This window comes from Poeciliopsis prolifica, unplaced genomic scaffold (assembly GCF_027474105.1).
Source record: "Poeciliopsis prolifica strain line A6 unplaced genomic scaffold, Auburn_PproV2 SCAFFOLD013, whole genome shotgun sequence".
In the NCBI taxonomy this organism is placed as follows: Eukaryota; Metazoa; Chordata; class Actinopteri; order Cyprinodontiformes; family Poeciliidae; genus Poeciliopsis; species Poeciliopsis prolifica.
This window is the reverse complement of record NW_026562388.1, coordinates 1,549,634-1,571,811: the sequence shown is the minus strand read 5'-3', so window position 1 is coordinate 1,571,811 and position 22,178 is coordinate 1,549,634. Positions and strand designations below refer to the sequence as shown.

The 22,178-nt window shown below is 39.3% G+C and overlaps 1 protein-coding gene across 1 annotated transcript; it reads left to right on the top strand.

The window, feature by feature from the left end:
* The first annotated feature begins 13,547 nt into the window (after positions 1 to 13,547).
* On the top strand, positions 13,548 to 20,807 carry mbip (MAP3K12 binding inhibitory protein 1). Its single transcript, XM_055038629.1, has 9 exons — positions 13,548 to 13,675; positions 14,844 to 14,966; positions 15,597 to 15,797; positions 16,382 to 16,478; positions 16,881 to 16,946; positions 17,224 to 17,382; positions 17,640 to 17,737; positions 20,535 to 20,573; positions 20,662 to 20,807. Exons 1-9 carry the CDS (start codon positions 13,556 to 13,558, stop codon positions 20,767 to 20,769), a joined length of 1,011 nt encoding a protein of 336 aa, XP_054894604.1. The 5' UTR covers positions 13,548 to 13,555; the 3' UTR covers positions 20,770 to 20,807.
* Positions 20,808 to 22,178: the final 1,371 nt, after the last annotated feature.

Below are 22,178 nucleotides of genomic sequence, written 5' to 3'. Positions count from 1 at the left end.
TAACTGCTCCATTTAATGACAGGTTGAATAGTCCAAGGTTATTCCTTTCACATGGTCAGACGTAAAGTGCATTTAAACTGATTTGCGTGCCAAAGAGAGCACTTATGATTTCTAAAATAAATCTTTAGTGGAACGAATCTATGAAAAGTAGTGGGTGTTACTCAGCAGTGGTACATTTGACAATGCTCTGCTCAGGCCTGGAGGTATGCCTCTACCTTATTGTGTTTTATGACCACAAAATATGTTTTAGTCAACTTTCAGCACACAACACTAATTAATCTGAAATGTCTGAAGACTTTTTAAAATCAGCTTATGCCATGGAATCATAATTTGAATTGAAAAACAGAAAAACCAGGTGACATCTGTGACAATTTTGACCCAAAGTCACGTGTCAAACAAGGAGGACTGACTTACACAACTAAGGTGCATTAATGTGTTGAACATTGGGGTTTTGTTTATTTGTTTTAGTTATTTATTTCGAACATGATAGCAGTATGAAATAAGAGACATGAACAAGGAATGCAAAAGAAACAAGTATGTCAAACATATGTTTGACGTTCTTGAAATGGAGTAGGACGAAATACCCTATAAACTCACACTATGTTTTCAGATGGACTGTCATTATTAAAAACAAACAAAAAAAGGAAAATCCTGACACAAGTCAAGTCATTTTTTGAAATGAGTGTGAATCATGAGTTTACTTTGAGAGAAGCCTTTTCACTGCAGCTCTTAGTAGATGTTTAGGGTCCTGGTGGAAGGGAAAGCCAATCTCGAGTCCTTTTTAACCCATAGCAAGTTTTCTTTCCCATAATTCCCATATCATGATGCTGCCACCACCACAGGGATCATAACATAAGTTAGTTAAAACCTGGCAGACAGTTTCTATTTTGAATGTCTTGCAATCAGATGTGGAAAACTGTAACTTTATATCTACTTTGGTGGAATAATGGCGTCCCAAACGGAGGAACAAACCCGGGTCATTACATATGCAAGAACCGCCGCTGCACGGATTGTCATAAACCCGACGGACGGTCCATCAGTGAGCCATGATTTCTCCATTGGGAGCGAATAGGATAAGTCTCTATTGCTGGGTTTTAAAAAAAATTCCTTGAATGTTGTAACACAATAAGCAATCAAGATCCCAAAGCCAGACATTTGACAGCTTAATGAGTTCAGGCTGCAATCACTTTAAGAAAAGCTCAGGGTCCATTTTAACCCGCGCGCAGCCTGCTGGGAAACAAACCACCGCTCGTGCATTTAACTCACAGCGAAGACGCACATAACTACAGGTTGATAAACACACACACACACCTACACACACACACACACACACACACACACACACACACCCACACACACACACACACACACAGGCTGAAGGTGAATGTAAATAGGTCCCGTACATTAGGACCTGTTGAGATTCGCGCTTTTCCTTCTTCTTCTTCTTCTTCTTCTTTTTGTTCGGCGCCCGGGAGGAGGGGGTGATATTTGCCCCCTTAATGAAATATGTCATTACGAGGAATTCATGTGACACAAAAGGGGCGACAGTCAAAAATTGCCCCACTGCTGTTCAGTAATTATATAGTTTGCCCTGGCAGCGCCTTCAGGCAGGTGGCTGGTCCATCATGCAAATGGCTTGGCTGTGCTGACATAATTAGCCACTGCGAGCAGCTTAAATTAACAATTAGCTAACATGCAATTCTGCGCACAACTCAATAGTTTTCCCTTTTTTTCTTCTTCTTTTTTTTTCTGCTGGTCGTCACTGTAGACTATGTAATTCCGGTCCCTGAATTGCACAGTAGGATATAGCCTATATTATTAAAAAAAATCCTCGGTCAATTTGCTGGCTAAATGAACGGAAATCAACAGAATAAGGGGCTTATGTCCTAATCCCCCAAAGAGCGGCAGCATGGAAGAGCATTTATGTTAAACATTTGACTCAAAAAAACAAAAACAAAGCCTTAGGATGACAGACAGCTTCATACTGATGGAGTAATTCAGTGGTCCCATCGACAAGGGGCTTTGTGGTACCTGTTTCCAGGGTGTCTGATATGGATTATAGATATATATGAATATGTATTCAAGACATTAGTAGAAACATTTATGTATTAGTCCTGTTCTGCCAGCTCCGTCAAATCGGTGGGACAGGTTGCCTTGCAGTGTCAGATCTGCTCTACAAAAGGACATTACTTCTGTTGCACAGCAAAGCGGCGCTACATGATATGACATCTGGTTCTAGTCTATGAGATAGGACAGGAAGGACGAAAGAAAGGAAGAAAGAAGGAAGGAAAGAACATTATTATTGTTTATATTGACAGTGATAGGTTTATTTATTTTTCTAATTGCTTATTCATTTAGATAGATTTCTATTCTTCCTGATCTACTTGCCCACAAGCATCAGAAAACCAAATCAAAGCTCCTTAAATTCTTATTTTTGGTCAATTTGTGCTATTCCAACAACCACCCCTCCATCTGGCCACCCCTTTCAAAAAGTTCCTAGCAGCGCCCCTGTTCATGGTCAAAAGAACCTGTTGTGTAAGTGAGAATGAGTGGGACCCAGAGGGACCACATGCTGAGCTGGAGCCAGCCGCAAAGGTTCTGCTTTTCTAACCTCTCCACCGATCCCCCTTTACAGCAGACGGCCTCATTGCGCGGCCGGTCGCGGCCCACCCACCCAGTCGCACATTATTCTCGCTGCCCTCCGCCATGACACAGGAACAAAGTGGATATTAAGCAACATTAAACCCGGGGATGGGAGTAATCAGGAAGCCGTTATTTCTTAATGAAGGAAAACACATGCGGAGCGATACACACAAAGTGATCAATAGAGGCGCCTGACAAAAGGGCGAATTGGAGAAGCCCCCGCCCCTCAGCCCTAAAGAAGAGAAATGCAAATCAATCCGAGTCGTTGTTTGCTTTGAAACCCATTCAGTCTATTTACATTAATTACATGTTCATTAAAAGTAATTCGTGTGGGCTACGCAGTGATGACAGTTGCCTCACTCCTGGTACGTTTCTGATCAGACATGGACAAGACACTGGCTGGTGTCCAGCTCTTCTGACAGTTCGCTTTAAGGTTTTCATGAATAAAACACAAACAGGTGCGACAGGTGATCAGGGAGTGAGGCAAACTGAAACGAGCAAAGGGACATAAAAACTTAAATATGTGAGTGTGATAATAAGAGAACGAGACACAAAACGAAACAAGTAAATAGCTCAGAAACATAAACCCAAACGGATCAACAAAGTCTCGGTAAACGGTGATAATTTCAGTCCTGTTTTGGAGAAGCCAACAGATTTATGACTCTCAAATTCAGCTGCCAGGTTCATTTCCTCAGAGATCTGCAGACAAGATTGAAATAATTTATGTAAAAATAAAATAAAAAAATAAACCGGTTTTCAGCAGGCAATGTTTCAAGACAGCGGCAGATTGATTTAGTTAGGTCCGAGTCCATAACCATGTCAGTGTTTCTTTAATGCTGTGTATTTTCATCCACATGTAGTCTAACAGCGTGCTTTATTTGGGACCATGTAAAGAAGTTTTGCACCTTCAACTCACTGATCTGTATGTATTGTTTTGGAAAAACATAAAGTAGTGACTCATACCTACTTGTGGTTATGCATCATCACAGTCAAGTTTTAATATCCTTTTTAGAAATAAAACTAAATGGCTCAAAACTCCAGGTGAAGCATGTATGAACTTCTGATAAGTGTAAACAAGCATTTACAGATAGATAAAAGCAATTCATTGGCTGAAGGTACTATTTGACTTGTCACTGTACTCTTGTTTAATTGATTTAGAAATGGTCAAATACTCATTTGAGGACATAAGCAGGTATTTCTTTAGATTATGTAGAGACACACAAGTGCAAAGATGTGTCATGAGCATAAGAAGGGAAATAGATGTTGCGATAGTCTATAATCTTAGCACAGATGAGAGACTGGATACCGAAGTAAAGTGGTCCGAGAATGGAGCCTTGTGGATCCCCAGATGTGGTCTCCGTTTGCTCAAAAAACTTTTCACTTTCCTTTTTCCGTGTATCAATTTGTATATTCAGAAAAACACTAAACATGTGTAGATGTTCTAAAGATTATTTAATTTGGAACAATGCAGATGCACATAAAAAAGATTTTACCAGTCTGACCTGATAAATTAGTTTTTAATTACCCCGGGTTTTGGTTTAGCCAAGCTGTTCTCCTACGTCCATGAGGCAGGTCAGCTACTTTCTGGCAGCATATTTAACATCGTTTGACATAAAAAGCTCTGTTTGCAGTACATGTTACCCACATTAACTCAGACTGCCCACTTGCCACAAGAACAAAAATGATCTGCTGTTTAACAAAGTACTGTTAAAATGTCATGCTTCACCCTCCCCGTCCCTTTGCTATCTTATCTCTCTTTCTCTTTTTTTTTAACGTTACAAAACCAGAGTTGCTTTTACCAAAGGCCCACAACCTCTTGTTGGTTGCTATAGCATTTTCAAGCACCATTCTCCCAGTTCCCAGCCCCCATATAGAACCTGCTCTGCACACTAGTAATAAATTATCTTCAAGTGAAAACTACTAAAAACGAGCTGCAGGACCAAAACTGGACAGAACCACTTTACTGAATCACACCTCATACACATTTAATTTTTTTTCTTTTTATATATATATATATATATATGTGTGTGTGTGTGTGTGTGTGTGTGTGTGTGTGTGTGTGTGTGTGTGTGTGTGTGTGTGTGTGTGTGTGTGTGCGACTTGAACCCTGCAGGCTTTTTTTAAACAGTCTGGGTCTGGCACAGCGGACGGTTTGAACCTCGCCACTGACCCCACTGTTATCGCAGCTCTCATCCGCCCAGTGATGGTTGTTATGCAATCGCAGACATAATCTGTAGGCGGCTAGATGCATCTCCTGCGCCGCGTCCTGCTCGCCTTACCGCTTTCGAGTGCAAACATATGGGGCTGGGGATGCAGAGCAGAAGAGGGTTGATTTAGTGAATGATTAAACATGCTCCAAATAAGAAATGCTCCCCCACCCTCCTCAAGCCACCCCCACCCCGCACCTCCCAGCCACAAAAAAACCAAATGTTCATAATGCCACCAAGTTCAGCGGCAAACAAGTGGGAATCTGAATCAGCCTCTTTACTCCATGAGCCCCATCTTTGCCAAATTGAATGCAGATTGAAAATAATTTTTCTGCTCTTGACTCCAGCTATTCATGACTCTGAATTGGTTTTGCCACTGTCATATTGCCACACAAACGTAAATAAAAGGATTTAAGCAGCGAGCAAGTCCTTTAAACTTCTCTGCGGCTGTTATTTGAAGTGTGGCAGGAGAAATGAGGGGGGAGAGGGGGAAATCGCTCTCAAATTCCTTCAAATAGACAGTAAATGGGTTTAAATAGTGGAGGAAAAAAACGGTAGCGTTTCTGTGCAGAATAAAATATTGGCTTACACACACGCAAACAGCACTGCTACACACCAGCTTTTTTATTTTATTTCCCTTTTTTTTTTTAACTTAACGTGTTATACGTACAAATCAATGTCAGCAGCTAACTCCCTCTGTGCTCGCCTCCTCTCGTGGTTTTCCAGTGCAGGACCAGTGCCTGCTGTGTTTTGGCAGGAAATCAATACGAGGGAAAATTTGTTCTAATCATCTGTACATTTACCATCACAATCAACAATCAAAGCTAAGTCCTGGAGCTTTATTTGTAGGCCTGAACTGAACAATTTTCCCACTGTGAAAGGCAAGCTAAATTAGAACCCTTGGTTCCCGTTAGTAGCTCTTAATGGCTCTGATTTGTGAACTGCTAAATGAGGTTATGTAAATTGATCCTGAATGTAGGCAGGGGCCCCCAGGTGACAGGTGCAGCTGAAGGTGGGGGCTGGGATGCCGACGTGAAGCGGGAAGGGGGGAACAGTATATGTTCTGATTTGCTTGTGGGGACAGGTTTGCCGACTGAGGTTAGATGGATTATCCTAGAACTTTGAGGAAAGTAAAAGATCCGCATCCATTGAAATATGCTGTACACTTTTTTTTTAAATGTTGCACTTAAGATTCAGAAGGATTTATTCATAGAAACTGTAACAGTGGTGCTTAAGAGCCACTGAAGTACTGTCCTCCCCCTTTCATTTCATATTTCCTAATTGTGCCTCGTGATGGATAATGTTTCAGACATTATTACGACACAAACACGTTTATTAAACCCTGCACAATTTAATGTAGCTGAACAGAAACAAAGTGCAAGTGCAAACCTGATTTGGATATAATATATGTTTGATGAATGTATTTGTACATAACTCGCTTTGTTAGGCTTAAATAGAAATAAATAAAATATAGTTACATAAATAAAACATATTTGTTATGAAACTTTTTGTTCGCCTAAATCTCACTGTGCCTTTCAAAAGTTTTCACATGATTTAAACATTTATTTGCTGTGAAGTCAAAACCTTCCATGTACTTTTTGGCGATTTTATGCAATAAACCAACTCAAAGTACAGGAACCACAGAAGAAAGTCTGATGAAGACTAAACCAACTTCAGACTGCGATGGAGCATCACCTTCCAGTCGATTAACAACACGAAACAAACAGCTGAATTACTATGGGGTGGTGATACCATGTTGTAGGTCAAAGCATATCTATATACAAAAATGGTGCAGTCAAAGTCCAGACCTAAATCCAAATGAAAATTAGATGCAAGACTGGAGCATTTCTGCCCAGAGCCCTCTTCATTACACAAAAAGGAGTAGGAAAAAAGTTTTAGCTTCTAAATGTACAAAGCTGAAAGACTCGTAACCCAAAAACCTCTAGCTGAGGCAAATGCTGCTGTAGAAAGGGTCAACTCAGGAAATCTATCGGTAAACTGGATCCAGGATGTGTTAACAATGTACCTAGAAGGAAAGACATCACCAATGCTCTGGGGATCCCATCCTGGACCTACAAGACCTGCATCTCTTGCAGTTATTATGTCAGCCTTTGACTCCTCCTGCAGGTATTCTAGATTCAAATGTGGGGCAAACTTTCTGATGGTCGAGGTTCATCTGAGACTGGATCATGCGAACAAAGTTCAGTCAAAGTCTGGATAAACTGCCTTGTTGAAGTATTATAAGGTGAGAAAAATGGATAAAATAATGCATGCAAACCCCAGTGAACTAAAGCAACGTATCTCTGGAATAGAAAGATTCTGTAATAATAAGAGAGATTGGTAAAAAACTTACAAAAAAAAAAAATATGTCCAAGAAAGAATGCGAGAAGTGGTTCAGCAAACCATTGAGTCGTTTTTTTTTTCCATGTCTGAATTGACGGTCATTTCTTTTCTCATTGCTCCAATTCATTTAGGAAAAGTACAGAATGATGAAACCACTTTATAAGACGAATTTAGCAGTTTAAATGATCAGTACTACAAACTAATTCAAACTACTGCAAACTAAATAAGGTCAGATCTAAGATATTGCCAGATAAAAACTTTAACTCGAAAAAGATTTGATGTGTAAATTTAATCTGAAACCAATACACTGTGGTATTAAAATCAATACCTTAAATGTAACACAATTAAATACTTTGCTTTTGGAGCAGCTATAAAACTACTGCCACTCCTCATGGCTGCTCCCTTTTATTTTTGTTTTGCTTTGTGTTTGGTTGTTTACCTTCTTGCATTTGCAGCGATCTCATGCATGGTGGTGCATGTCTGGGGCTTGGCAGACAGCCATGACTCCGATGGGTCTCTATAGTTCTGACTGAAGATGTAATAACAAGGAAACTATCAACATAGAGCCTCTCAGGGAAAGACTGCTGAGTGATTGGAGCACTCTGAGTCACTGCACTTCACTGCAGCCATTTAGGCTCTGCTGAGTACCATCTCAGCTGCATGGAGGACAACATTCGCAGACTGAAACATGTCATATGACAACTTGGTCATTCCTCATTTAAAACACTGAACCTGGGCAGTGGAGGAATGTCCTTTGTAGTTGTAGATTGGCACGGAAAACGCTTTTGGAAACGTCTTTACAAAATGCAATTTTCGCCCTTACCTTTAGTTGCTTTGAAGCTCACAGGGTCTTTGGTTTTTATTGACTGCATGAACAGTTTAGACATATTTTGAAATTCCTGTATGTGTCAAACTCAAGGCCCGTGGGCCAAATCCAGCCCACCATGGCTATTTTTCCGGCTCTCAGGACTCCAGTGGGCCACATAAACAGAACTTTAAGAGAACATTTATGTCCTTATTCCATCAGTCAAATCCAATTAGTTTTTATTTGTACATTGCCAAATTACATCAGTGTGAAAATATATTAAATATAGTTTAATTTAACAAGTACTCATCAAATGCAGAATCTGGTGTAATGTTTTCATAGCTCGTTCTATCAATACCTCTTTGAGGACATTTGTGACCGAGCTAAGCTTAAATCATTTTTCTTAAATTTTTCTATTAGTACCACATCTTTATGTAGGTTTATCACTTGAAACCTCGAGGAAGTTGTGGTGGTAATGTGTCAAAAAGTGGAAAAGATCAAGAGATGTTAATACTTTTCCACTGCACTGAAAAAAAAAAAATAAGGAAAGAAAGAAAAGAAAACCCCCCAAAAAATTACCAAGCCAAACCATCTGAAAATAGTTCAAGTTGAAGACCTCTTAAACTGGCCCACGTGTGAACGCGAGCCAGAGTTAAACTAAAGCGCCAGATTTTCCTCCACCTGGTTGGAAGGGCGGCAGGAATAAAAGCAGGTTAATAACATTATGGGGATCTTCAGCACTTTGTTCATATTATTGACTCTCTTGACAGTCAGAAGAGGGTTAAAGCAATCACCTGCCTACCAACTATTAGAGCTAACTTTCAGCGGAGTGGCGTTTTCCTCATCACATTAACTCATTTAGTTTGGGTGAATGGGTTTACCTGAATTTGAAACACTGGAGAATTTGTTGTTTCTGGCTTTAATTATAGTCTTGTCAGAGCTAAAAAAAAAAAAAAAAAAAAGTGCAACACTTTTAAAGCCCCTCTATATTTTCTCTTTTCTTTTGGTGTCACATATAGCTCAGAAATACGTTGCTGTTTGGAGTATTTTCCTAACCACTATTTGAGTATTTGAATACTCTCTATGCAGGTCAAAAGTTCAAACTGTAAATTATTTGTAGTTAGTAAAATAATAACTAACATTTTTAACATGTTGGGTGTAAGCCTGCAGTTCATAAAAAACATTCTTTCACTGCAAAAATGTCCCGATGCGAAAGCGCTGTCACACACAGTTAGTGGAAGCACTTTTAAAATGAATGAATTTAAACAACCTGATGAAGATTTAGAAGTGATAGCTCTCTCTGTACAGACACCTGGACAGTAAAATAGTCAGACTCATCCTCCTCTAAGTACAACAAGACAAAAGCTTCCTGCTGTAATCCGCTTGTCTCCCGACGCGCTGCTCATCCTCCGTCCCGTCTGTCCTTCCCTGGGCTTCATGCTCCGCCAGCATCATCTGCCACGTTGGGGCAGCCGGGCTCTTAGCAGACCTTTTCACTTTGCTGCAGGTGGCTGAAGCATTGTTGTGGTTTTTGTTTCATTTGTTTTCTTTTTCATGAAAACACTGAATATTCATCTCATCAGATAAAAACAAGCGATCGTTACTGCATCTGTTTTTCAGACAACAAACCAAATTTTGTGCTTCTTCTTTTTTAATTTTTTTTTTAAAGACTGTTGAGATAACTGAAAGGGAGCCGTTGCTTAGCTTTCTAAATGACGCCGTACGTCTTTATATTGGCATCTCAGTCAAATCATTTCACTAATTGAAAAGTTGGATGTCAGAGATTGTAAATGACGGCCTGACAGAGTGAGGACAGGGATGGGTGTTTCCCCCTTTGGATGTCCATTTACCAGTAAATTAAGTTAGATGTCGGCCTCATGCTGGTACAAAACTTGTTCAAAATCTGGGGTGGAATGAAATCCTAAGGGTGTTCCTCATGGATGAGTATTTAGTCCTTCATGTCTTAGAAGAATATCTTATTTGCCTCATAATCGTATCTAATTTAGTATCCTCTTTTTGTATGGAAAAATGTATGTCACCTGGTAGGCGCATTCAACATTTTTGTGAACTTACTAAATGGACGCTCCGGGATTAACGCTCGGATTCAAAGTGTGGCACCAATGATGCGTATTTTTAGAAAAATTTAGTGAGGGGAAATTTACAATCCATTTGGATAAATTGTTTCCCGGCATCCAGAGGGTGGAAAAAGAAAAAACTTAGTATCCTAGAAAATTATTTCACTTTTGTTTAGATTTTCTTTTTCTTTTTCTTCCTCTGTCTGGACAGTTGAGAAACACTTTCACCTTCTACGAAAATGAATCAGTTTACAAAAATGTAAACTGACAGGCAGAGGATTAGCTAACCTAAAAGTAATATAAATATTGATGAAAATGTATAAATGTATGTGTTTTGGAGACACAGGAAGTACTTCAGCTATGTTTAGACCTATTTCCTGTTGCACTGTGCCCAACACTCTGGGTCTCTCCTTGGCAAGACATACAAACAGAGGCACCGAAAACTAGTTTGGTGCATAACAGACAGATGAATCATTTTAAATTGTTGAACGCTTGTGCTGCCCCCGTTTTTGTGCTGCCCTGGGCTTTGAGCCATGTTACCCATTTTGAAAAGGATCTCGGTCCTCTCATTTCAGTGCCACATTTCCTCACAGAGTCCTGGAAAACAAAAACAAATGTATTGTAATGCTTATTATACAGCTCATACAAAACAGTACATTTAGCCTTTTGTTCAGCTGTTTGAGAAATTAGGATTTTTCTGTCGCACTTCACTTTTCAACAAAACAGCAAATCAGTTGAGCAACCTGCTGATATGAGATTCATATTGTTCTGCAAGTTCACTCAAAATCAGATTTAAGAGCTTAATTTCTGCTCTGATACGTTCTTTCTGTGCATTTCTTTTGTCACGCATTGGGCCATGCTGAGTGTCACAGTTGTTATGTTTGGTAGTGGTAGACACAACAACAGTGTTTTTAACTGCAAGAAAGAAAATCGCACGTTCAGCATTGCAAGTAGAAATCTATACTTTAGCAGTGAAAGAAGGTTCACGTTTGATTCAAAGTTATTAAATTCATCTTGAACCCATACTAATTATGCACTCAAAGTACTATATCAGCTATATGTTGAAACATCTGTAATGTAGAAATTATTTTCAAAGAGGAATACTACTTGCGACTAAAAAGTACTGGTATTTCAAGTGGAATATAATGACATAAATATTACTATTTGCTCTATTTATAACCAGATAAGATCATGGGGTGAAAGCCAACGCCTGCAAAATGTCTACAATTAGATTTGAAATGTTAAAAATAACTAAAACGTATCAATTTATTCTTTAGGCTGCAGACACACCTTAAGTACCACATCTCGGAAACAGAAAATTCAGCTCTTGATTCTGCAGCCAGGCAAATTAAACATTTTCTTTTTTTTCTTCTTTTTTCCTTAATTTCAGAGCTCCTTGCTGTGTGGGAACATTTAGCAACTGCTCAGCATGTCAAACCATGTCAAGTGTTACAGTTCCTTTCCTGTTTTGGGGCGAAAAAATATCACCCTGCAAATGAATTCACCGAAAAAGGGCTTATCGTCAGACCCCTTCCTGAAATGATTAACCCTTCTAAAAGAGCATTATTGAGTTTTGAGTGCATGTGCTGTGCCGTCTCTTTGCCTGTAATTGTTCTTTTTCTGTTGTTTCCTTCATCAGTCTCTCTCTCTTTCTCTCTCCCCATTATATGAAAAGAAGGGAAAAATGTCTGAATAGAGGAGAGAGATTTTCCCACAGTCACTCAACTCAGAGAAATACACCATTGTGGCCAGGTTCCCATCCCACTGCCCTGCTGCTCAGTCCACCGATGTCAGAGGCACAATGTTCTTATAATTAAGTGCTCATTCTTTAGCCTGTTTGAAAAGTATGTGATGGAGAATATAGTCAAATGCAGCTACAAGAATTCCCCGCAGACAAATGGCCAAGTGCTACGAATGTAGTTGTAAGAGACGGACATAAACAGGAGTTCCTTCAGAAAAATCTCAAACTGCTCAGTTTGGGGCAGCAAAATATATACACAGATCTGTCTATCTTTAAATATATTTTACACAAAATAAACCAAACGAAAACACCTGCATACAGCACCATGTATTATTCCATGGGTTTGATAATATAGTTATATGATTTCTTTTAAATAAAACAGCAGATTAACTTTTTTTTTTTTGATATCCAGATTTTACCATAGTCTCACTACATAAACTGAAATACACTTCAAGTTTTATGCAATTTATACATATGCATTAATTTATGTGTATATATCATTTCAATCAAAACTATTGCCATGACTAAGAATTGACACATTTACTCTTTTTTTCAATGTTAATATATGTGACTTCATTAATAGACTTTTTTTTGTGTTGTTTTGCATCTATATGTGATTATTGCTCTTCCTTTTTGCAAAATAAAAAGGTTTTGGTGTCAGAAACATTGATGTTTTCCCAAACTTTAGGAGACAATTCAAAAGTGGAGGAATAAGTGAAAAAAATATATATTTTTTTCAAAAATATTATACTTTTTCTCATTAAAAATAATGTCATTATTTGTTGGATAAATCATTACATTTTGAGTTCAACTATTTCTCCAAATATAATTTTTTGCACAACGATTTAAATGTGATCTTCTGAACAAAATTGCCATCAGTAAATAAATCATGTTCAATTTTTCTAGTTACTGCAATTAAAAATATTCCGTTTCAACATGAAACCTTGTGGAACTCCACATTTAATATGTAGCAGGCTTCTACTTGCCTACTAATGCTTGCCTGTGTAGTAGTTAATCTGTTAACACATTTCTATGTGCTGAAACTTTTTTTTAAATGTTTTGTTTCTGTCAACAACTATCAGAAGAAGGAGATAAAAGCATTTAGGAAATCACAAACCCAAATAAAACGTAGCTATTACAGACATAAATAATACATGTTTTTGCGACAACATTTGTGGATCTTTTTTTTTTACAGCAAAACAAAGAATGAGCCTAAATTGTCCTCATTAGAATCATTCTACAATATTCTGTGTTGTATTAAATCTAAAGATTCTCCTGCTTTTCACATGAGGGACGTCAAGCAGAAACATCACAGAGACTTATGATTACATGCAGTTTAAATAAGCAACAACTTGCTGGATTTACACATATTTTGCACTGGGGAGAGTGAGAATATCCTATTGCTTAAATTTGAAAGTCATCATCCTTTTTTTAGTTTTGCGCTGGGTTTTTGCAAAGACAATTTTGAATGCCTTATTTTATTACGTTGTTGACTTCAATGCACCCCGGCATAAATGAAATACAACGCATGAAGCTGTTTATTTCCATTTATCCCAGAAAATTACAACTTCTAAAAAATCCTTTTATCAGCAAGTGTTCGCGCTTTCCCAGCTGTGGAGCTCTGACCTCCGGGGGGTCAGAGGGGGGGGGGGGGCATTCAGTACGTCGTCACCAGTCACCTGACCAGATTCATGGTCTTCTAACCAATCAGCGCGTAGTAGTTTGAGGTCCTTGAACAGCAATGGCGGAAACAACAAAGCTAAGTGGAAATGATGCTCCTCCCAAAGAACCCACTGAAATGTCCAGTTACAGGGACTGCGTGGATGTGATGCTGAGGCTCCTTTCAGACTTTGGAAAACAGGTTGGTTAACAAGGTTAAAGCTGAATTCACTCCAGAAATTGGGCCTCTCAGTCTGGGTCGTTAGTTAGCCTCATGCTAATACTTATAGCAACCTAACGCTAGCCTCGGCTAGCTCCCCGTTCATTCATTGTTTTGACGCTGTTGGACTGTTTTGCTTCGTTCTCCGGCAGATTTTAATACTTGTAACTCCTTAAATGGTTGCTACTTAATTTGTGTCACTTGGTTTTGCTCTCTTCTTCGACTGACCATGAATAAATGTGGTCTCATGTGCAGTAGAAATGCTCGATACTAGTTTTTGAGTGGACAGAATAACGTTACGTAGCACTGAAATCCTGCAACATCTAACACCTAAATCTGGTCACTTTCATTTTAAAATATTTACACCTTTTTCATTATTTAAACAGATGAAAATACCTTTGCATTGCAAACAAGCTTGTTTATAAAAGGAAATTAACATCACAGATAAACAATTTTTTGCATTACATGAACAATTTTGTCTTAAATCTCTAATATTCATTTAGTAAAAGTAGAAGGATACTTTTATTGAGCTAATAATATACTGTTTCCCAAAGAGATCAGTATTTCTTTACAGGTAAAAAGAAAAATAACCTTCAACTGTGTCTAGGGTATTTACATTTCTTTAGCCAGTATTTATTTGTAACTGATTAATGTACAAAATGTTTTGTTATTACTAATAATTTAAATTTTTGTATATTGAATTTTCTTATCCTTTGTTAAATAGGTTCATTTTAATTAAAGTTGCACCAATTAGCCAAACTTTGGAACTGGCTGATTTTTACCTTGAAAATCAGGTAAAATCCAGATAAATTGTATTTGTTCTCCGCTGTTTTTGTGTTGTAAAAGCATCAACATACTGTTCTGAATTTAATAAAAAACGCACGTAAGGGAAATGGGGACCATCTCCTGAATTCTTTTCTCATTTAGATAAATCAAAACTACTAAATGCACATCATTTATGTTTTATGGTCTTTAAAAATAAAACAGAACCAGTCGGAATTGGAATAAAAGAAAATATGAGAATGGGATCAGCCAGGAAAAGTCAATACAGTACAGTTCCACAATCTGCATGCCATCACCTCAACTTCAGACCTATTTAAATATTCTGCATTCCTGTGTTAAGTTAAAGTTTGGTATCTTTTGTTTTCAGATGAAGCTCCATATTGGAGATACTGTCTTGAGAATAGAAGTCAACCATGGCGCTGTGAATCTGTCATCATCTTCAGAAGCTCTTCTTCACGGCTGTTTGCAGGAGCATATTGATAAATTACAGGTAAAATGATGCGTGTTTGCTAGTTTATGTAATAAACTCACTGGACAAATTGTATCATTTGACTGGTGGTTGAAAGGGTTTACACAAATGGATTCACTACAAAAACACAAAATATTGCCAAGTATTTTTGTTGTCCAGTTTTTAGTGCAAATATTTCAGAGTACTTGAAATAAGACAAAACTAACGTGCAAGGAACTCTTTGGCAAGATTTAGTAGCTAGTTTTAAATCAATAAATCTTTTGGCGTATTATTTCACTTATAACATGGAGAAATATCTTGTTATAAGTTAACTTATCTGCCAGTACCACTAGTGCTTTTTATTATTAAGGAATTATTTGCTTATAACAAGCTCTAATGTTCTGCTAAACAAAGTTATTTGTAAGTTTTTTCCTATTTCAAGTGCACTAAGAAACCTGCACTAAAACCAGACAAAAAATATACTCAGTAAGGTTTGGTTTTCATAGTGTTTGAATTGATAACCATGATATGATTATTTGCAATAATGAAGAGCTATTGCAGTATGTATCACGGGATGCTTTGCTCTGTATTATAATACAGAAGTATCTGGTAATATTTGTAACTCCTATTTATTTCTAATTGGATAATGTGTTATCTCTCTGTTCCTTGCAGGCTGTTTCAGAAAGCCTGAGGTCGCTCATCGAGTCTGAGGGTGCTGCTTCTGTGAAGGAAAACACGTCGGACAAATCTGTCACGTCACCCTCGCCCAAGGAGCAGACGGCTGCGTCGTCAGAGCTGCGCCGGCCCGGCTCCGAGGCTGCAGAGAGCAAGCCTGATGACGTCATGGTCCAGATCCGAGCCGGAAAGTCGGAGGTTGGTCCGCGTCGACGCCGGATCCGTCAGCTGTTCTGGCGGTGACATTTTGGAGCCCTTCACGCTCTTGTCAAGCCAAATGAATAATCATAAGTAATTGCTCCCGAGGATGTGAGCATGACGTGCGGCGAGCGCTTGATGGGGACCTGATAGACCGGGTTTCGACAGAGAATGAGGGGCGCTTTAGTGCTGTGCTGGGGTAGAACAGACCACATTGCTAGAGGGTTTTGAGAGAGGGCCAGGTCCTTGATGGATTATGAAGTGGATGCTCATTACTCTGAGATTGCATGTGGATGAAGGACAAGAGGCGGCATTCTGTTGTGCATTTATTTTGGTAGCCAAGCAAACCATATTCATATTCCAGCATGTAATGATTGAAGCAATCTAACTTTTTTTTCTCTCTATTGCTGCCTGAATTTAATGTCTTATGCTGCATTTCTCATTCTATGTAATACAAATCACCACATCGCCCTGTTGCACGACATTAACTAGGACAAAAAGAAAAAAAAAGAAACATTACATTCTTCAAACCGATCAGTACCTCATCAATCTATTGTGTCCTATTATCTTTGTTGTGTCTCCAGATTGAGCGGAGAATATCTGCATTTATGGAACGCAAGCAGATGGAGATCAATGAAAACAATGTGCGGGAGTTTTGCAACGTGATCGACTGCAATCAGGGTGAGGAGGGAGGACAGGCTGGGGGTGTGGAGGGGGGGGGGAGGAGAGGGATAAAAGGGGCTGGGGAGGGCTGGGAGCAGGGTGGAGAGGGAGCCTGCACACAGATTGCCAATGTTTGGGAGAGAGCTGATTTCCACAGGCGAGAGGTCAGGCTGAACTGCTCCAAGAGGGGGCCTGAAGTAGCTAACACGCTCGGCCTTAAAAATGCAACCCGTTCTGTGCAGAAAAACATGAGACGGGGGGACCTGCTTGAAATTCAAAGCCCGTCTGAGACACTAGTAACACAGAATCACGAGAAGCTGCAGTTCATGTGTGTGATGGATGCTATTTTTCTCCCACACAAGACATTGAATTAAAATGAGAAAATCTAAATGCTGTTTTGTGGAATTTTATTTGTTGTAGAAAACAGCTGTGCGAGGACGGATGCAGTCTTTACGCCATACCCAGGTTTCAAAAGCCACGTAAAAGGTAAGAACAGCGGACGATTTGCTGCCGTCACGGAAGATCAATACATACACGATTCTACATTAGTAACAATGAAAAGGTGAAAGTTAAATCCAACCAGTTGGCTAAACTTATCGCTTGCACGCATAGTCGCATGCATGTTTATTGATTTATGGCAACCAAACATTGCATTCAGTCTGTTGTTTGCGGTGCTGCACGCACTGATATGCCACCACAGTCAGGCTTGATATTGTTCGCCTCACTCCGACTTCTCCTTGTTTATGTTCCTATGGCTGAGCAGTCACACGAGTAGTTAACACTTACGGGCCCCAGACTCGTAGCGCCGGGGGCCAAGGAGATGCTGGGGAGCCTCAGAAGGGGCCAACAACCCGAGACTGTGGAAATGCAGCCATTGAGGAGCGGCTTCAAAACATCGAGGCTCATCTCAAACTCCCACCGGGTGAGAAAACCATAAGAAACCTTTGATAATGTTTCAGAGTTTGATATAAAATGACGGAAACACATACAAGTAAGATGGAAAAAAAGTATCTCACATAAAAAGTAAAGAATTGGAGAATGGATTTTTAATTTTTTTTTCATTAGCCATTAAAATATATTTCTTGCTCATTTTGCTGTTTTGAAGCCATTACAAGAAACCCCAAACATATAAATCTATTCATGATGTGTTTTACTGCTTACTGTTGTTCTTTTGTCCAGTGGGACCAGTCCCTTTGAATGTTTACCAGAGGCTGAAGAAGATGGAGGATCGCATCCTAGAGTTAGAAGGACTCTCTCCAGAGTACTTTCAGTCCACTGTGAGTCCTTGGGATGTATAATAAATACATTCAATTAATTTAACTATTGTTGCACATACATTTAAGCTATATTGCTGGAGTAGAGCGACATGAGCTAGTAAATGGATAGAATCTAGTTTTAAAAAATCCTATTTTCTAAAGTTTGTAGAGAAAATAAGCATTTAGTCCCATCTGTATCTGATGCACACAAACGTCAATGCATCTTTTGTGGGAGTTTATATGATTTTTTATTTTTTATGGATACCACAAGTCTGTCCTACATTGAAGACAAACTAAAAAACAGTTCTGTTTTCACCTTGCCACAAGCCATGTAGGGAGTTCAAAGCAAACATCTAAAATGGAATGGCCCAGTCAAAGTCCAGACCCAAATCCAACTTTGAATCTTGACAGTTGTTGCTCGTGAATGCTCTCCATCCCGTCCATATTGACTCAGGGGGGCTGAATATAAACGTCTGACACACATCGTTCTCTGTCTGCTTCAGAATTTGGCTCTACTCTGTGTTGTTGGCTACATAAAATCCCAATAAAATTCACTCAAACTTGTGGCTGCAAGGTGACAAAATGTGGGGGAAAAAAGTTTCAAAGAGGGTATGAATACTTTTGCCGGAGGTGTAAATGTCAGGGAGCTCTGCTAGTGACCTATTTGCCCACTTAGCTGCACCATTTATCTCGCAGGCAACACATTCAGATTTACCTTCCAGCATCCACTCAGCGTTCCCAACACTTAGCCGTCCTCTTTTCGGAGCCCAGGTGTCTATACCATTTCATGCAATTAGCACAGCTTGTAGTGTCGCATCTTGTGTCTGAGCTGAGGGTCTTAGCAATAGATCATCATAGTGTCACTACATATGTGGATATTGCTGCGATTTTCACCTCATTTATTTGAGCCCATTTAGGCCACTTCAGTCTCTGCTATTGTCAAGCGACAGTCATGCGCCTCCTCGGATTTAAATAGTTATTTCACCTCCGAGGCATGCTCACTAACCTAAAGTGATGTCTCCTCGCAGCAACTTTTACTTTATGGCGTTGTTTACCTCGTCTGCGGTAAAGAAAAGCTAAGAGATTCAGCTAACAGCTGTGCTGGACATTTAGATTTGAAACTGACTCACCTGCATTTCATTTTGTGTTTGATGGAAAATGAGAGCATATGCTAAAGTAAGCAGGAACTGAGATTGAGTGTGTGTGTTGAAAAGAAGCTTTAAAGAACATTTTTAAAGGCGTGTGATGGCCAAATTGCTACGTGGAGTACTGGCTTACAATTGGTTTAACCTGAAATCTACTTACCGAAAGGAGACTCTGTGAGATGCTAATGGAGTTTCATCTTTTATGCTTCACCGCTTCAACACATTTAACTACTCAAGTTGCGCTTTGGTGGATTAGAAACAAAAGGCCTCTTCTTGGGTTGCAGATACTTGAACATTTAAGCCGGAGCAAGTCCGGTCAACTTTATTTATTCGTATCTTAACCATAATCATAATTAGGGCGTTTTAAGAGGCAATTTTAAAAAAAAGTGAAAACACCAACTATAGATTACCCAAAACAGCAAATGCGGAGTATTAAACAAGTGTATAGTTACCGAGAGAAAAAGGAATAAATTGAATTAGCAAAAACACAATAACATGAAATTCAGGTTTTGTTCCAGAAAACTTAGAAAAAAATCAGATTTTGAGTTGATTCTCAGTATAAGCAGATCTTTACTTGAACCACATTAAGGTGCGCCTGGGATTTATTCAGAAAGAGTTTCAGAAACTTGGTAAAGAACCAGATCGTTTCAAGCTTTAAATCGATGTTGAGTATTTTACAATCAATTTCTTTGTTTACATGGACGTACGCCCAAAGCTTTTAGTTTTATTTCATAGCCTGGCATCAGCCTTTTCTTTTTGCTGAAAATGTTTGTTTTGATAATCCAGAAAAAGCAAAGAAGAAACTCTTATTTTTAGACTATGAAACAGACAAGTTAAACAGAACAGGGCTAAGAACTGATTCATAGAGAAAAGTTCTATTAAGCAATATTAAAGATGCTGACGGTAGAAAAAGATGAGCTTGTCCTCTCTTTTTAGTCCAGATTGTCAGATGATTTGATATTAAACCTGCGAGAGATCGGCACAGTCCATCAAACTCGAATTGATAAGCTAAAGGAGTCTGTCCAGCATGTTGGTTGTCTAAGTGTGCTTGAGATGCTGCATGTCTCCTCATACTAGTATTTCTCAGCACAGCATGCCGCTTCTGTGCAAGTGCCGCTCTCCATCTGCTTTTGACTCGCTGCATGTTTGTGTGAGCAGAGCAAGAGATGTCGAGTGTCTTTGAATAAACGAATGAAGATGGGGGTCTTTTATATTCGGAGTCTCCTCCCTCATCCCTCCTCTTGTTTTTTCTCTGCTGTAGTTTGGTGTTTAGTGAAAAGCGGCGCGCAGTTGGCCCATGATTTTAGGAACAACATTCTAATACTCGGCATAGAGAAGGCTCCATAAGCAATTCTAAAGGATTTTATAGACGGAGCGAAGTAGATGGCAATTTAAAACATATTGCTAGGAGCAGTAGGACCTCTCTTTTTCCACTGCAACCAAGGACGTTTGCAGAATAATACTCCCACGATTTTACTCCCTCTATTGTCAAAATATCCAATAAGAAAAAAATATCCCGTGGGAGAAAAGGGTTTCTCATAAATGGCATGCCGTCTAGTTTTCTTTGTATTGATCCCTGTTTAGGTCCCAACAAGGGACTCAAAGTCTGTACGTTTGGATTCTGCTCGGAAATTGCTCAAATCAACAAGTTTCAATGTTTGCTTGCGTTGCAGAGTCACCTCCACAAGCGGCCCAAGACGTCCACTGCTCAGGTCAGCGCTTTTCTGTTTTCTTCTCAGCAACGTCTCATCTGTTGCCGAGCAAATCTCAAACATCTGGTTTGTGCCTCGCCCCCTTCAGGCCTGCACTCTCACAGAGCTGGATGAGAAGATTAGCGCAGTGAAAGCGGCGCTCCTCAAGAGGGTTTCCGAGTTCGGGCCGGGATACGGGACCGATTGTCCGCTCTGATGCACGTCTAAGCACAATAAAACCAGTCAAGAATTCAACATGAGCATTCTGTGCCTTTTTGTCGATGCTCGCCAAGTCGTCAGACGCGTCGAAAACCTTTAAACCCACGCTGATCCGAATAGTTTGTCCTGTCTTTTCTTATGACCTGTTAATTGCTCTTCCCATTTACCCACTATTAGATCCAAATCACAAATATGCAAAGGTATAGACTTAGATTCAATTGCAATACAGTACAATCAAATAGTCTATGTTAATTTGAATACATGCTGCTTAATTTAATTATTGTCATAATAAAAGCTGTACTAGAAGGACTACAATTGATCAAACCCAAGAACAGGAATCATTTCATAGGAGGGGGGTATTAGAATTATTTTCTTCTTTTTCACATTTGCCTAGAGTCGGTTTCTCTACTGTCTTCATGAGGCGATAGCTGATCGTCCTCCGCATTGGCATGTCCTACCAGAAATCTTGGTGTTATTCTCAGCTCTGTCTCGAGATAAGAGGATTTTCAAGAAGACGAGTGTAACTTTAGTTCCCTCCTAAAGTCACGGGTCTGAAGGGTTCCGAAGAAAACAATCCCTGAGGGATCCATTGGCGGGGATGCTACTGCACCATGTGGAGTTCCTGCAATTAAATGATGGAGAAATGGTTTGGTCTCGCTGTATCACTGATTTTTGTGGAATCATCCACCTCCTCTGTAGCTGGATAGTTTTCTCTTCTACCAAACGTTGTGGCATCTTTGACCTCCAAACACATGACACTGTCTGGATCAGGATATTCACTTATTTTGTTATTGTGCTCTGATGCATCACCAAAGGATTTCCCTAATTTATCTTTCTCTGTAATTGTTCTCTAAATGGATGCGTTTGCTTTTCTTCTCTGTTAGATAATTGGTATTTAATCATAATTTAGAAGTGAACAATGTAATTTGATAACAGTTTGCTTTCATATTTTAGTCAGGTTACCGCTAAGCAATCTAGAAGTAAAAGTAAAGTGTATTATTATTATTATCGCGATAGATGCAAAACCTCTATGCCATTTATTTTGAAAGCTTCAGGTCTTGTTTTGAGTTTTAAATATCCGTCCCTTCAAATTAAGTTATTTTGTTGGTTCAAATAGAAACTGTATCAACCAAATTATAATGCACCCTTAAATAATTCTGAAAATGTTTTTTAAAATCAGAGGCTTGGCAATTTAATCTTCGGTAATGATGGGAAGGTGTGTGTGTGTGTGTGTGTGTGCGTGTGTGTGTGTGTGTGTGTGTGTGTGTGTGTGTGTGTGTGTGGGGGGGGGGGTGTAATCGAGACGAACCTCTGTGAGAGAGCACCTGATTTATCTTCCCGACCGCTGCGTGACGATGATCACCCCTAATGGTTGTCATTATAACAAATGACCTGATTACTCCAACT

Bases quoted from the DNA above. Each gene is read 5' to 3' on its own strand.
- mbip (XM_055038629.1), top strand. From the start codon at position 13,556: ATGGCGGAAACAACAAAGCTAAGTGGAAATGATGCTCCTCCCAAAGAA. The intron at 15,798-16,381 runs GTTGGTCCGCGT...TTGTGTCTCCAG, and splicing joins TCCGAGCCGGAAAGTCGGAG to ATTGAGCGGAGAATATCTGC. The intron at 17,738-20,534 runs GTGAGTCCTTGG...CTTGCGTTGCAG, and splicing joins CAGAGTACTTTCAGTCCACT to AGTCACCTCCACAAGCGGCC.